Source organism: Drosophila albomicans, chromosome 2L (assembly GCF_009650485.2).
Source record: "Drosophila albomicans strain 15112-1751.03 chromosome 2L, ASM965048v2, whole genome shotgun sequence".
In the NCBI taxonomy this organism is placed as follows: domain Eukaryota; kingdom Metazoa; phylum Arthropoda; class Insecta; order Diptera; family Drosophilidae; genus Drosophila; species Drosophila albomicans.
The window spans coordinates 21,139,403-21,153,195 of NC_047628.2; the positions used below are offsets into that span (position 1 = coordinate 21,139,403).

At 39.8% G+C, this 13,793-nt stretch overlaps 1 protein-coding gene across 2 annotated transcripts in view; it reads right to left on the reverse strand.

Annotated features, from left to right (window-relative positions):
- Positions 1 to 13,793, reverse strand: part of LOC117565756 (cell adhesion molecule Dscam2) — a 107,927-nt gene that overhangs the window by 40,006 nt on the left and 54,128 nt on the right. For both annotated transcript variants that reach the window (XM_034245007.2, XM_034245008.2), the window contains exons 2-4: positions 10,015 to 10,213; positions 5,055 to 5,315; positions 4,799 to 4,995 (exon numbers count right to left, since the gene is read on the reverse strand). In XM_034245007.2, coding sequence (XP_034100898.1) covers positions 4,799 to 4,995; positions 5,055 to 5,315; positions 10,015 to 10,213 — 657 coding nt within the window. The remainder of the gene's footprint in view (positions 1 to 4,798; positions 4,996 to 5,054; positions 5,316 to 10,014; positions 10,214 to 13,793) is intronic.

Consider the following 13,793-nt stretch of genomic DNA (forward strand, 5'->3'; position numbering starts at 1 on the left):
GTCAGGCAGGCAAAAACCCCATTTTGGCCCGCATCCGCAACCTGCAGCAATCCAACACAATTCGGCTATATGGCAATCCTTGCCAGCAGCTGTCTGTTGCTTGCCCGCTTTACCTTGCTACCTTGGCTTCGACTTCGCTCCAGCGCCAGGTGAGATCCGATTAGGCTCATCAACAGCAAGCCAAGCCACGTTGAAAAACACGCGATTTGCCGCAACACAAAAATCCTCAACATAGCGCGCGCGAGGGCAGCCCAATAAATTAGCGACCTTCCCCAATCCCCATTCCATTCCGGGCGTATTCTACGTCCTTTGGCCCTGGGGCACAATCGAAAAAGACAGCCGAATAGATGAGGGAGCGTGTGGTAGTAGACTAGGGATTGCCCTCGAAGCAATTGAGGTTGTGCTTGGGTATAATATAAATATCTACAACTAAATAAAGCAAAGCCCAGAGCTGATACTCGGCGGCAAGTAATTGTATAGCAAATATACAACTGAATAAATAGCTGGCATTATTGTCAAGCAACTTCAGCTGATTTCAGATCAATTTCAATTGACAGCCAGCCAGCAAAACCTTTAAGCATAAGGGATAAAAGAGAAATGCAATAGCAAAAACTGCATTAATTTAATTGAAAACTAAATTATGTGCCAGCAAAACGTTTACGAATGCAGCTCAAAGTAGAACAGACAAAAGCTACATTGTAAGTCAGTAAAACGTTTACGAATAAAGTGCAAAACAGAATACACAAAATAACACTCCATTAACACTGTAAATTGAATTGTCATTCTTCCTATATCTGGCCCTCAGAAAACGTAACTGTAAATGTACGAATGCAGCACAAAGCAGAATAGGTAAGAGCGCGTTATGTCACCACTTTGAAATAAATTGACATTCTCCCCATTCGACTTTCTCGATAACTTAACTATAAATTAAATTATCAGTCAGTAAAACGTTTACGAATAGAGCACAAAGCAGAATATGTAAACTCGCGCTCTGTCAACACTTTGAAACTTTAATAAGATAAACATACGATTACCACAAAGTCACTTCACATCCTCCCATTTCTTTCCCTCCTCAAAATTCAAACCCTTCACCAATTTCTCAAAACTTCACCCTATTCTTCTCGTTCGCTACCAAAACTTATTCCTTATCATTTTGTGGTTATTAACAGACGATTATTAAGATTTTCCAATGTTGCTGGCAATTTACAGCGCCTCCTTTTTTGGCATGACTTATTAGAAGTGATTTAGAAGGAAGACAAAGTGAAGAAGACGACGAAAGGGAAGAGGGCAGGTGAAGGCAACGCGTTGCCATCAGACTGTCAGCGAATGACGGAGTTGATGGAGGTAACAGGCAAAAAGAGGCATCGTGTCGAGCGCTGATTAATTTGTAGGTGTCAATTGGGCAGGGCCTAAGTGAATTTTTATTGCGGCCCGTAAATCAGGCTAGCGAAAAAGGCAACAACTGTTAAATTGATGAAAAGCTGTGGACAGGAAATGAGGTAAAACGATAACGCTTAACGGGTGGTAAATGTTTTCTGATTTTCTGTTGAACTTAACAATTAAATTGTTTTTGATTTAATTTGCCAGGCAAATGCTGGCCAAATGCTGTTGACTATGCAAACAAAACTCCACTAGACGACCGACATGGGGTCGAAGAGCATTGACGTTGATATAGTGTAGATGTGTGTGTGTGTGTGTTGGTGTGCAAAAGGAGTGTGTGTTGGTGTGTGCGTTGGCCCGCACAAGAGACAACCACAAATGCTGCATGTCCTGCTGGACTCTGTGAACTGTGGCCAGGATTTTGCTTTTGATCAACTCCCGAGGCTTGCTTAAAAACGCATTACGTTCGGCTCCAAGCAGCAAGCTCTGACTTGACCGCAAGTGGAAAATCCTTTGGCTCACAAACACACTCACACACATACATATACGTATTGAATTTAGCTCTTGTGCAACCCTTTAATAGTGGGATCTATTTGCCCAGAGCTCTTCCTTCCTCGCTGCTACCCCCTTCTCAGCAATTACTTGCAAAGCGACTCTGCGGTTGCCTTTGTCATCGTCTTTGCATCTTTTGCAGCATTCCGCTTTTGTGCTTGAGCCAAATGCAAATTTGTTATTTATCTGTCAGTAATCCCCTTTTGGTTTGCCACCCTCTATGTGATTTTTCTTTCAGTTTTCTATGCCACACCCGCTGGGCAATTAATAAGCATTACAATTACAAATCACCGCGTTTACATTGCGGTTGCAGTCCAAGCAAAATATTTCTAATTAAACAAACTAAACCCATAGCAACAACGAATTAAATTTGTATATACATATAAGAGAACAACAAAAAATAATGTATTACATTTAATGCGGTCAATAAATGCAAATGAGCGTGGGCGTGGCAAAGGTTTTGTTTTAATTAAACCGCCACCGTCGAATCATTATGAATTACCTTCATTCATTCAGTCATACATCCACACATTCATTCATTTATACTCATATCTGCTTCAATTAGTTCAATCTAATGTGTGGGCGCGCTGAGGGGGCGTGGCAGATGCTCTAAAAGAGTTATGCACGAAGCGGCGGCTAATTAGCGACATTTATGCGACAGGTCAGATATTTGTCGTTACGCTGTGTTACGCTTTGGCTTATATGGCCATTGCGCATACGACACGTGGGACGACTGCGTGTTGGCGTTGGCTCTTGAAGTTAACGTGGCTTAATTACAACAACGCATTTCAGCTAACATCTTGAAGTAAATTAATAATTTGAATGCCCGAGGAAATGGTTCAAAGTGGATTACAGACAAGCATTTAAGCTGAAAAAGTTTCTTTTCTTGTTCGGCACCCACACATTCGAAAAACAAAAGAAGCTGCTGTTCAGTTCTTAAGAAAGGTCAATGACAAGTTTGACTTCAAAGCACACACAACTTGAATGTTTAGATAAGCAAAGTATTGCAATTAAAAACTCGTATTAAAAGCTGTTGTAATACTCAAGTTGAACCCTCAATTTATGGCAGCTAATGATTGGTTTCGCGCTCTGCTCGTGCAGTCAATCAATCAATGCGCTCATTTCTGCATTGCATGCAAACGCAATTAGTGTGGACATGAACCCAACGTTGGGTTCTAGTACCGATTGCCCGTTGCCTGCTAATTACCATATATGTAGGTACTATATATATGCATATATGCGATGTTCTTGCGGTTTTGTGTTTGAATTAATTACGCATCTGCTGGCTGACCTCAGTTTTTGTTGTCGTTGTTGTTGTTACTATTGTGCCTCAGCTGTGTAGTTGGCTTGTTGCAATTGCCAGCTTTTGGATTTTATTTGGATTTTGATTAGCTCTAATAGCGCCACGCAAATGGCAGCCAGAGGCTTCGTACACGCAGCGTTTAGCTGCCACTTGTTGCAACAACAACAGTTCTATCAACCACACAGACATGTTGGGAGTGTGGCACATAAATTTCTATTCTAATTACTTGCGTTCAGTCAGCAGGTCAACAACGTCAGCAGCTTCGGTTAATTTATGTGAACGTTTGGCTTTACGAAAAGATATAAATGATTACCCACACACACAAACACATGGATCTATATCCAACACACACACACTATATTTCTGTAGTTACTTGGGGAGCCAACTAAATGGCCGCCGTTGTTGCCCTGTGACATTGGCAGTAATTTTAACAACATTTGAACAAATGTGTTTGCATTTCTCGCCACGACTCGTTGCAAGCATGACGAATGCGAATGCGAATACAAATGGGCTGTGGCGGGGTCTTGTCTAGCCACTTGATTATGCAGCTATCTAGTTTTGTTTGGCCATTGTAATTTTTAGTGCCACGCTAATTACACGTTCCCCCACACTAAGCACGGAGGTCAACTACGAGAGCTAACTGCCAACGCCTTTTTTTCCACTAGCAAAAACTCTAATGAATAGCGGCGACAATTGCAAAAGAGGGAAAGATGCTGTTGCAGTGGACAATTAGTTCAAGTTTTCTATATTTAGCTGAAATTGCAAGCAGAAATTCGCGGGCAAATGTCAAAGGAGTTGAGTGCGACGCTGACGCAAATTAATGAAGCAAAGCAAGGAAAGGAAATTTATGCCAAATGAACCAAAGAGAAAACTATTAAAGTGGTAAGGAAACAATTAAGAAAGCGTAAGTCGAGTGTGCTCGACTGTTAGATACCAGTTACCCATTTTAAATTGAGGCAAAGCAGTGCGGTATTATTCCTAAAATATACCAAATGAATACTAGAATATACCAAAGGCTCTAATTGGTATATTAATATAGTAATACAATCAAAATGTACTACAGAGTATACTTTTTTTTTTTTGCTTAAAGGACTGGAAAAATGTAAATCTGCTGCAAGATTGTATGAATTTTCAAGTTGCAGTAACACCAAAATTATATGGCAAATTGTCCTAAGAGAAAAATTCTTAAGTTGCACAGAAATAGAGAAATTGAAGTGAGAGGTTTGAATAGTAACTGATGCAAAATTAATCAAATTTTCAAGTTTAAGAAATAAGTAAAGAAACCTCAAATTATTTAAGGATATTCCTTAAAGTTGTCTACTATTTAAGGTCAGCATTTCAAGTAAAAAAGAGACATTTTATACTGGAAGACTGATAAAGTTTTTCTTTTAAAGAAATAATGAAATCTAATATAGGTAGTAAGGTAAGCTAAGTGCTAAGTTTGTAGAAAATTTTCAAGGATATTCTCCAAAAAGTTGTCTCCTATTTCATGCATTTCTAGTTTTATATAGTTTGATTTATGTCCCCGCACTTTAAATAATAGTAAATTCAAGCGCTACTCACAGTTGACATTCAAGGTGGCTGTCGCCTCCAGGCGTTTGCCCTCGTTCATGGCTCGATTGCGCACCACACACTTGTATTTGGCGCCATCGTCCTCGCGACGCGGTGTAATCAAGAGTGTGGCATTTGTGGGCTGATCCTTGGTGCCACCGCGCAACACTGTCGCTGGCAGCGGCGCATTTGAACCCTCGCGATACCAGCTAAATATATATTTATGTTACTCATACTGAATGTGAAAATAAAGTGAAGACAAACTTACGTTATGGTGGGATCTGGTGAACCGCCAATGCTGCTGCAGGTCAACTCCATGGGTTTATCCTCGGTGGCGACGGCAATGCTGCCGGGTGAGATGACCGGCGGATGCGGGGGTGTGAGGACGGTGAGATTATGGAACTCCTGATGCACATCGGCACCGGTGCCTTTGGCCTTGATGCGGCACTCGAAGCGTCCGTTGTCCCGATTGTAGGACACATTCTTGATCTGCAGATCGTAAATGCCACGCTCCGGTTGAAAGTCGAGTCTGTGAAACAAAAACGCAAAGCAATTAAGAAAATTCAATAAATGTAATTTCATAAGAGTTTCACATATCAATTTATGCAAGGCAATTGAATATTGAAATTCAATTTGCGATTTATTTTATTTAAAAACTTGGGAGCCGATGTCGCCTGCTGCCCCCTTTGATAACCCATCACTAATTGTGCTAATATTGAGTCTTCAGTTCAGCATCCAGCAGCGAGAAGAGTGTGAGTTTTCACATCCTTGCCCTGCAGGTGGTTCAACTTTAAATGTTTCGCAATATAAATAAATACAAAATGTTAATATTTGTCCAGCATGAGAGGGCGACAACACGGAGAAAAACGAGACGAGGCGTGGGTCGTGTCACAGCAACATAAATAAAATCAACGTTCAATAAATGTTTGCATATTTTCCTAGACGATGACTTCGATTGACGATAACGATGACAACCAGCCAGCTTGCTGTAAAGCCAGGAGAAGGAGAAGAAATCGAAGGGGAGCCTTGTGTATTGCCAGACGTTAGCAACCGAATGGCAAATAAAATGTCAACATTTTTGTGCAAATTCTTATTGGCTTGAAGAGCTTTTTTCCAATTTAATTGCCAAACCCACAAAAATTTAACTTCATCGCAACAATTTTAATTGTAAATTTTTGCAATTTTTGTTAATTGAATTTCTATATTTGCTAAACGCTTCAAAAATACAACATTTTCTTGTGGCTCACAATCAATACGAAATTGAATTAAATACAATTACACACACAGCACAGAGCAAAACGTATTTGATGTATTTCTTTGGTTTTCTTGGCGTTGAGCAGCCACTTCCGCTTACACACCCACACACACAAAGAGCCTATTATAATATTCTGTGGAAAATTAGGAAAATATTTCACGCCTGCTCTCTCGCTTTGCATTTGCAGGCGTCAGCAGTAATGTGTTGAATAATCAAATGGAATTGCGTAATTTAAGCGCCATAAAGTAGGCAACATATTGCACATGTCTCGCTGGCAGCTTCCGATTCCGATTGAATAGAAACAGAAGAAGCTCAGAATCGAGAGAGCATTTTACTTATACTTCATTTATTTAAAAGTAATATTTGTGAAGCGGAAATGGTTATTATGCTTTGGTTATTTCTGTGGCCTTGATATGAATTGAATAAAGTAAATTGAACAACGAATACTCTACGAATTTGTTTGACATTCATTCAAAAGTAAATCTTACACTTTGTTAAAATATCATATCATATTTAATTTTAGTCTCTCTTTGTATTACATTATTTCTTATATACTTCAAAGAGTATTCCATCTTCGGCATATCAGAGTCAAGTGTCTTGTTGTCCTGCTGATTGCTTGCTAACATTTTTGGAGTATTTTGCTAGGACACTGATTATTTTGTCGTTGTCCTGGACAACTACTGAAAATTGATGCGTCTCTCTCTCTGAAGCTGTTATACACTTCGCTGACTGCTCAAATGGTCAAATGTCGATAGCCCATGGACAGCAACGGCGACTTTGACAAAGACTACGCAGCAGTTTATTAAATTGGTAAACAAGATGTTGCGTCTCCCCCTCTTCTCCCAGTCTCTAAGTCTATTTTGAGCACATTGAAGTTCATTTGTCAAGCATCGTTAGAACATTTCGAAATGAAGCACACCGAACAGATGGCAATGAGAAGGACACTAAAGGACACACTCTCTCTCTCTCTCACTCATAATATTTCATCTCATTTGGCGTCTAGACGCATTTATGGATTTAATTGACAATTCATTCAGCTGCGGCCAGCTGGTTTTCCCTGTGGCTGCGGCGAGTCCTTCAGCCCTTTTGCTAATTGCTATAAACCGCTAAAAACACGCGTCAGCGGCAAAAGTATTTAATTAAGCAACAGCAGCAGAGAGAATAATCGTAGCTAAACACAACTATGGCTGTAGTTTTTCTCTGAATGAAATTCACGAAAATGAAATGCAGAAACCAAAGCACAGACAGCGACAATGACCCAAAAAAAAGAAGAGAATAGAAAAAGCGGAAACCAGGAAAATAAAAAAAGCGAAATAATAGTAACCGAGCAAATTGACTGAATTCTCTGCAGACTCTGCGTTCTTTTTCGTCCTGCGTCTACTAGTTGAATTTTTTATTATTATTTTTCTATTTGCAGCAGCAGCAGGACTCGCTGCTCTCGCTTTCGGGCTCGAGTTCAGTTCAGGCTTCAGCGGCTCGGCCGGAGCTGCTCATTTGCAGCCTGAGCTTGGGGACCCGGACATTCAACGCGTTGTGTGTTGTCCTTTTTATAAACCTACCTAGTACATACTCTACTCTATATATATAAGCGGAAAGACGGAAAAAAAGTGCAAATTATAAAAACTGCTGGCAAAGCGCAGTTCTCCACTCATCGCCTGCCACTTGGGAACGCGAATCTTTCGACGGCGGCGACGGCAGCGAATGCAGAAGCTCCCAAATACCGAAATGAAAAAAAAGAAGGCAGAGAGAATGCTTTAAGCATTAAAAAGGCGCGCGTGTCGCACGTCCTTGAGCGCCAAAGGCTCCTGCGGGATTTGTAGTTGTTCGTGATTCTTCCCCACACTCTCTCTCTCTCTCTGTCTCTTTTTCTTTCTCTTATTACTGCATACCTTTCTCTCTTGCTGTTGCTGTAATTTTCAAGTATGCCACATTGCTGGCGGCTCGGTTGCCTGTCTGCGATTTGGATTTTTGTCGTTGTCCTTGTTTTTGTTGGGACACGGATTCGTTTACGGGATTCCAATGCATCCCATATTCCCCATTTGCCGCTCCTCTCTCCTTCGACTCCCTCGCAGACTAAATGGTAATGCGGCCATTGCCGCAGCCAATTATTTGCTATTGGGGCATTCCGGCACATGTAAACGCCGCTATTTTTGTCTACTTTTATACTTTAAAATTCATGTTCTTCCCGCCAGCAAAATCTTTGTTGATAACAGACTTTTTTGTTAGATTTCTCATCGATATCTTTGCCAATTTGTGTACCCGCTACCCATAGGGTAGAAATGTATGTGACAGGCTGAAGGATGGTTTGGCTGACAATCTGATATATTTTTAAAATATACCGAACTATTATTCATCAAAAATACTAAAAATATACCAAAGGGTACATTTGATATATTGATATAATATTACATTCAAAATGTACCGAACTATTATTCCACAAAAATACTAAAAATATACCAAAGGGTGTATTTGATATATTGATATAGTACTACATTCGAAATATACCGTTTTAAATATATATAAAGATACTAAAAATATACCAAATGTTATATTTGGTATATTGATAAAATACTAAAGTACTACATTAATATACCAAATATAGTCTTCGGTATACATTTTATGTAGAATTTTTGCGGTATGTTAATTTGGTATATTCTAAAATGAATACCGCACTGTTTTGGTCTTATTCAAAAATTGTCCAGTGGTATCTTAAAGTCAAGTACTCTCCACTTCTTACTTGTTCTTGTGGCTGTTAGTGCCGCGTTTTCGTTGGTCGGAATTGTCCTTGGCAACATGACTTGCATTCTTAAATGCTCTGGCAGCAGTCTGCGGCGTATCGCGCTGTCTGTGTCTGCCTCGTTAAATGAAATGTTTAACGATATATTAGCTGCAGGCTCTGCGCTTCTCTCTTCTTTTGGACATCTTCTGGTTCTTAATTTTGTTATGCCATTTCGGCATTTCGATGACCCCGTCGACGAACGAACGAACAACAACAAATTTTGCAGTATTTTCACTTTTGCAGCGACAGCACAGATACAACTTTTGTTGTAGCTTGTTAGCTTTCGACGGCAATTGCAGTAAAAAAATGTATTTTACAATTTGCCTGGGAACTGTGCCGCGACGTCTAGCGATTTTGCTTTGCGCTTTTTATTTCTATTTGTTGTTTGTTGATTTGCTTTTATTGTTCCACACACATAGAATCACACAATAGTCACGGTGGCATTTCATTTGGCAAGCAAGCAAACGTTCGCTGCATTTTGTGGCCTCGACTGGGCACTTAAAATTTATGCCTTGCCACATAAAGAAGCAGCTGAGCTGTGTCCTGACGAGCAAGGAGTGTGATTGCCACAGTGGAGAGTGCAGACTGCTCGGAGTTCCGAGTGAATGGAAAGAGAGCGAGCGCAACATTAAAAACAGGCCGCCACATTGGGCCGCGCCGGAAGCGGAAGTCGAGGCACGAAGCAAATAAAAATACAATTGCAAATGGCGCGCGCGAGCGAGTAATGAAAATGAAACATAAACAACCACAACACACAAGCACACACATATGTTATGTATGTGTGAAAGTAAGTGTGTACCTCATAATTGTGTGAATGTTTAACACGCGTCGGCATTGACATTAAGGATTAAGCATATGAAACATATGAGCACAGAGCTCCGTTCTCTCTGGGCTTGACCAACACAGCGACTCGTTTAAATTGCCAAGAACTTGATTTTAATTAAGTTGCCAGTTGGCAGTCGACAGTCGGTGAGCACACATAAATCCCATTATCCCCATGTGTGTGTGTGAGACATTTAATTAACTTAACAAATGGCATCGCAACACTTGCATAACACAGGTTGAGCGTTAAAAGGCAACGAGATGGCAAAAGATACAGCAAGCAATTGCCCAGATTTCCGCTTTCAACTTTTATGGTATCATCTATGTATATGCTGTATATAGTTTATAGTTAACTGTAGTTTGTTGACTTACCTATAGCCGGAACTCAACTGCACTTCACCGATGGCCACATTGTCAAATTGCGCCGGATTCGATATCGAACGCGTCCAGAAGAATGAGAAATCATTTGCCTCATATTTCTCTGTGAAACGACACTTCAACACAAGATCTGCATTCTCACGTGTGTCAATGGACTCGTCGCCCAGACAGCTGCTGCTCAGCGTTACCAGGACTGCAAAAGAGGAAGAAAAAAAAATGGAAAAATTAGAAATGTAATTACAACTTTTTGCATAGAGGAAAGAAAGAAGCCGACAAAAATGTTTCTGAAATATGAAACTAGTTACAAATTCGTTTGTTATTTACAAATAAATAAAACTCGTTGAGTAAAGGTAGCTAAAGAACATTTTTGCAAATATGTATATATATAAAAAGAGAAAAATATATTTTGTAATCATGTAATAAATCCTCAATTTAACTATTTAAATTGTATGCTTTTTAGCCAACTCACAAATTTATATTATGCACAGTTTTGGGGGGGAAACTTTTTGATGTCCGCCACACAAAAGATGGACAACTTTTCATTTTTATGCAGCAAACATAAGAAGCTTTTCCCCCCATCCAAAATAATTTTGTTGTCACCGAAATATTTATTTAATTTTTAATAAACCAATATAGGTAAGCTTCGAAACTTGTCAATGCCATAAAGGTAGAGAAGAGACGACAGACAAGTCGTGAGTGTGACGATAAAAATAAAGAAATAAATAAACAATTTTCTGGCGAAAAACTTTTTCATATGCTTAGCCATCTTTTTCTACCATAGACGCGTTAGTCCTTCACATTAAATGCAAAAAAAAAAAACAGAAAGCAAAGAAAAGCGAAGGAAGGAAATACGAAATCAAACGACAAACTTCTGAGTACCAAACACTCGACATAGGTGCGTCGTTTTACGTCTGGCTTCCTTTTTTTGTCAGATGGCAATGCGAAGGAAAAGGCATTACTTTTACTTTGCTGCGTAAATTTCAAGTTGAATTTATGGCCGCTTTATATTTGGCATCAAATATGCATGAGCCAGCGTTTAAGCCAGTTCCCTTACCAATTTTCGCAGTAACAGTAACAGTAACAAAACGAACGAACGAACGAAAGGCGGCAGCGGCTGGGGTAATAAATTTGTGCATTTGCCGGCTGGCTGTCTCCGCCATGTGCTAAATTTAAAGATTGTTTCAATTGGGTGGCAAAACAGAAAGAGATAGAGAGAGATACATAGAGCGTGCCTGCTTGAGGGTTTTTCCTCTTTTGCATTCAAAGTCGCATTCACATTCGCATTAGTCCCAATAATCGTTAAAATCCAAAAGTTATGCGACGACGCGAGCCCATGAAAAGCGCATTAAAATTAATTTGACAGTCGTCTGGCAGCGTCTTAGCGAATTGTATCTAAGTAACAAGCGAGCCAAAGAAAAAGGTGGCATCTCTGACAACGACAACAACAAGTGAAAGAGATATCTCTTCTCTTCTCTTCCCTCTCCATCTTGGTTTTGCTTTAGCATCACTTCTCATTGCTGCCCTACGAATTTATGTCAAAAGTTTTGTGTGCCACATAAAATTGTGCGCTCTGCCACTTTTTTGGCCCATTCATTTATTCTCTGCTGGCTGCCATTAAAGTTACTTTTTGGCGCTGACGCTGGCGTCGACGTTGACGCTGGCCTCGTTGACGCTGAACTGAACTCAACTGAGCTGCGTTCACGTTGCGTTTGTTCGTTTTCACGTCGTCTGTCAACGCATTTCGCTGCTCATTTCGCTTGACTGCCCCGGCCTCTCTGTCCTGGGCGCCTCACTTTATGTCCTGCACTGTCCTCCATTTCGCAGTTGCGTTTCTAATTAAAACTTTGAAGTCAGTTTCTTCGTTGTCGTCGTTGTCGTCGTCGTCCAGGCGTCCATTCGGTTGCACTTAGGCAAATTGCCAGAATTACAACTTGGAAGAAGCTTCTGCATTCGCATATCAACGCTTGTTCTCGTTGCTTTGGCACTCGCCATGTCACCTTTCTCTTCTTCTCTCTCTCTCGAGATTTATTGCGAATGCAGATAATGGACATTCGTGATTCAATACTCGTTGCTCTTTGGCAGCTATTGAAATCACTTGTTGATTTCTTAATTTATCGAGCGTTAACCAAGTAAATTTTTCTATTTTGCTCGTTATTGAACACTCGCTGCATCAGTTCGTACTCGTTACTTATCAATCTTTATTTGTTATTACTCGTTTACTGTTATTAATATTTAATACTTTTTAAAACTGTTTGTACTCGTTATTGGACACTCGCTGTGTTAGTTCTTACTCGTTGATTAGTACTCGCTGCATCCGTTTGTGCTCGTTGCTTATCGTTATTCATTACAACTCGTTTCTCATTACCCAAATTTAAGACATTTCTGAAACCTTTTTGAGTCGTTTTTAAACACTCGCTGTAGCACTTCAAACTCGTCATTTATCCTACTGTTAATCGTTGACATGACAGGCTTTTTAGCTCTCATCTTCTCGCTGCTTGTTAAACGACAATATTTTCTCCGTTCCAAGCCTTGTTTGTCTTGTTTTTCCCGCCTCTCTCTCTCTCTCTTACAACCCTAATGTAATTCATTATTCAATTGACTGATTACGTATACGCCACGATTATCCGTGCACAAATATTTACATGGATAAAAACAATAGGACAAACATTACATTACGCCGCAGTCGCAGTCACATTCGTAGCAGGAGCAGCAACGTTTGCGCATACATTTCGCGGCTGACTGCAGTTTGGCATGTCAATATTGGCATATGCAAAAATGCTGGCTGGCAATGCGCCTCAAACGATATCAATTTCCCATTAATTGACATGTACACAACATAAAGCGATACCGAATGCCAGACAGTCAGTCAAAGCTGACAGCACAAGCTGAACTCCGTTTTAAAACGATACAATTCCCCAGGCTCAAGCGCGAGATGGACTCAGTTGTAAAGGAGCCAGCGAAAAGGACCCACGGAGTGTCATTAAAAATTCACGAAAAGTCGCCGGGCGACTGTTAAGTGCAGTTAATGAGCTGGCAATGGTTAAAAGCCATCCACTTGCAACTAATTAAATTATCATTATGAAATGAAGTTGAAGAAAAATTTCTTATAATTGCCATGGCACGCAGCAGCAAGAAAGAAAACAAAGAGCAAGAGAAGAAAAAATTAAAAATAATATGCAGAATTGCTAGCAAAGATGGCGGACAAATGGCTTCGCAGGATGCGCAAATGAAAAATTCAATTTCCGGTGCAAAATGCTGATAGAACTGTAGAACCCTAATGCCAAAGACGACGATGCGCCCCTTTGTACTTAATAAACAACATTTTGGGAAAGGTTTTCGCTCCGTATTAAACGGATATCATCAGTCAGCATTCATAACTGTCTTTGTGACTTTAAATAGCAATTTCATTTGGAGAGTGATGCGAATGTTATTTTTACCAAAGATGGAGCTTAGCTTGGATAAAAATAAGCGTTAAGCGTAGGCGAAGACTCATTTCAATTGATTGGCTAAAGCATTGAAATGTTAAAGTTTGTTAAAAGGAATTTTATTAGTTACTTTACACAAGAAACTTAAAAAAGTGTAGCATACTTATAGGCGCATTAAGATCAGATAAGCTTTAAAGGAATTCAAGTTATTTTGAGCTTAATGTGATTATTAAGCATTGCTTTATTTAAAATAAGTTTATTCTTTGTAATATCATTAAATCAGCAATTAGATATAAAATAGTTAGTGCTCAATTGGAAGCACTTGAGATAACATTTTCTTAGTGAAAT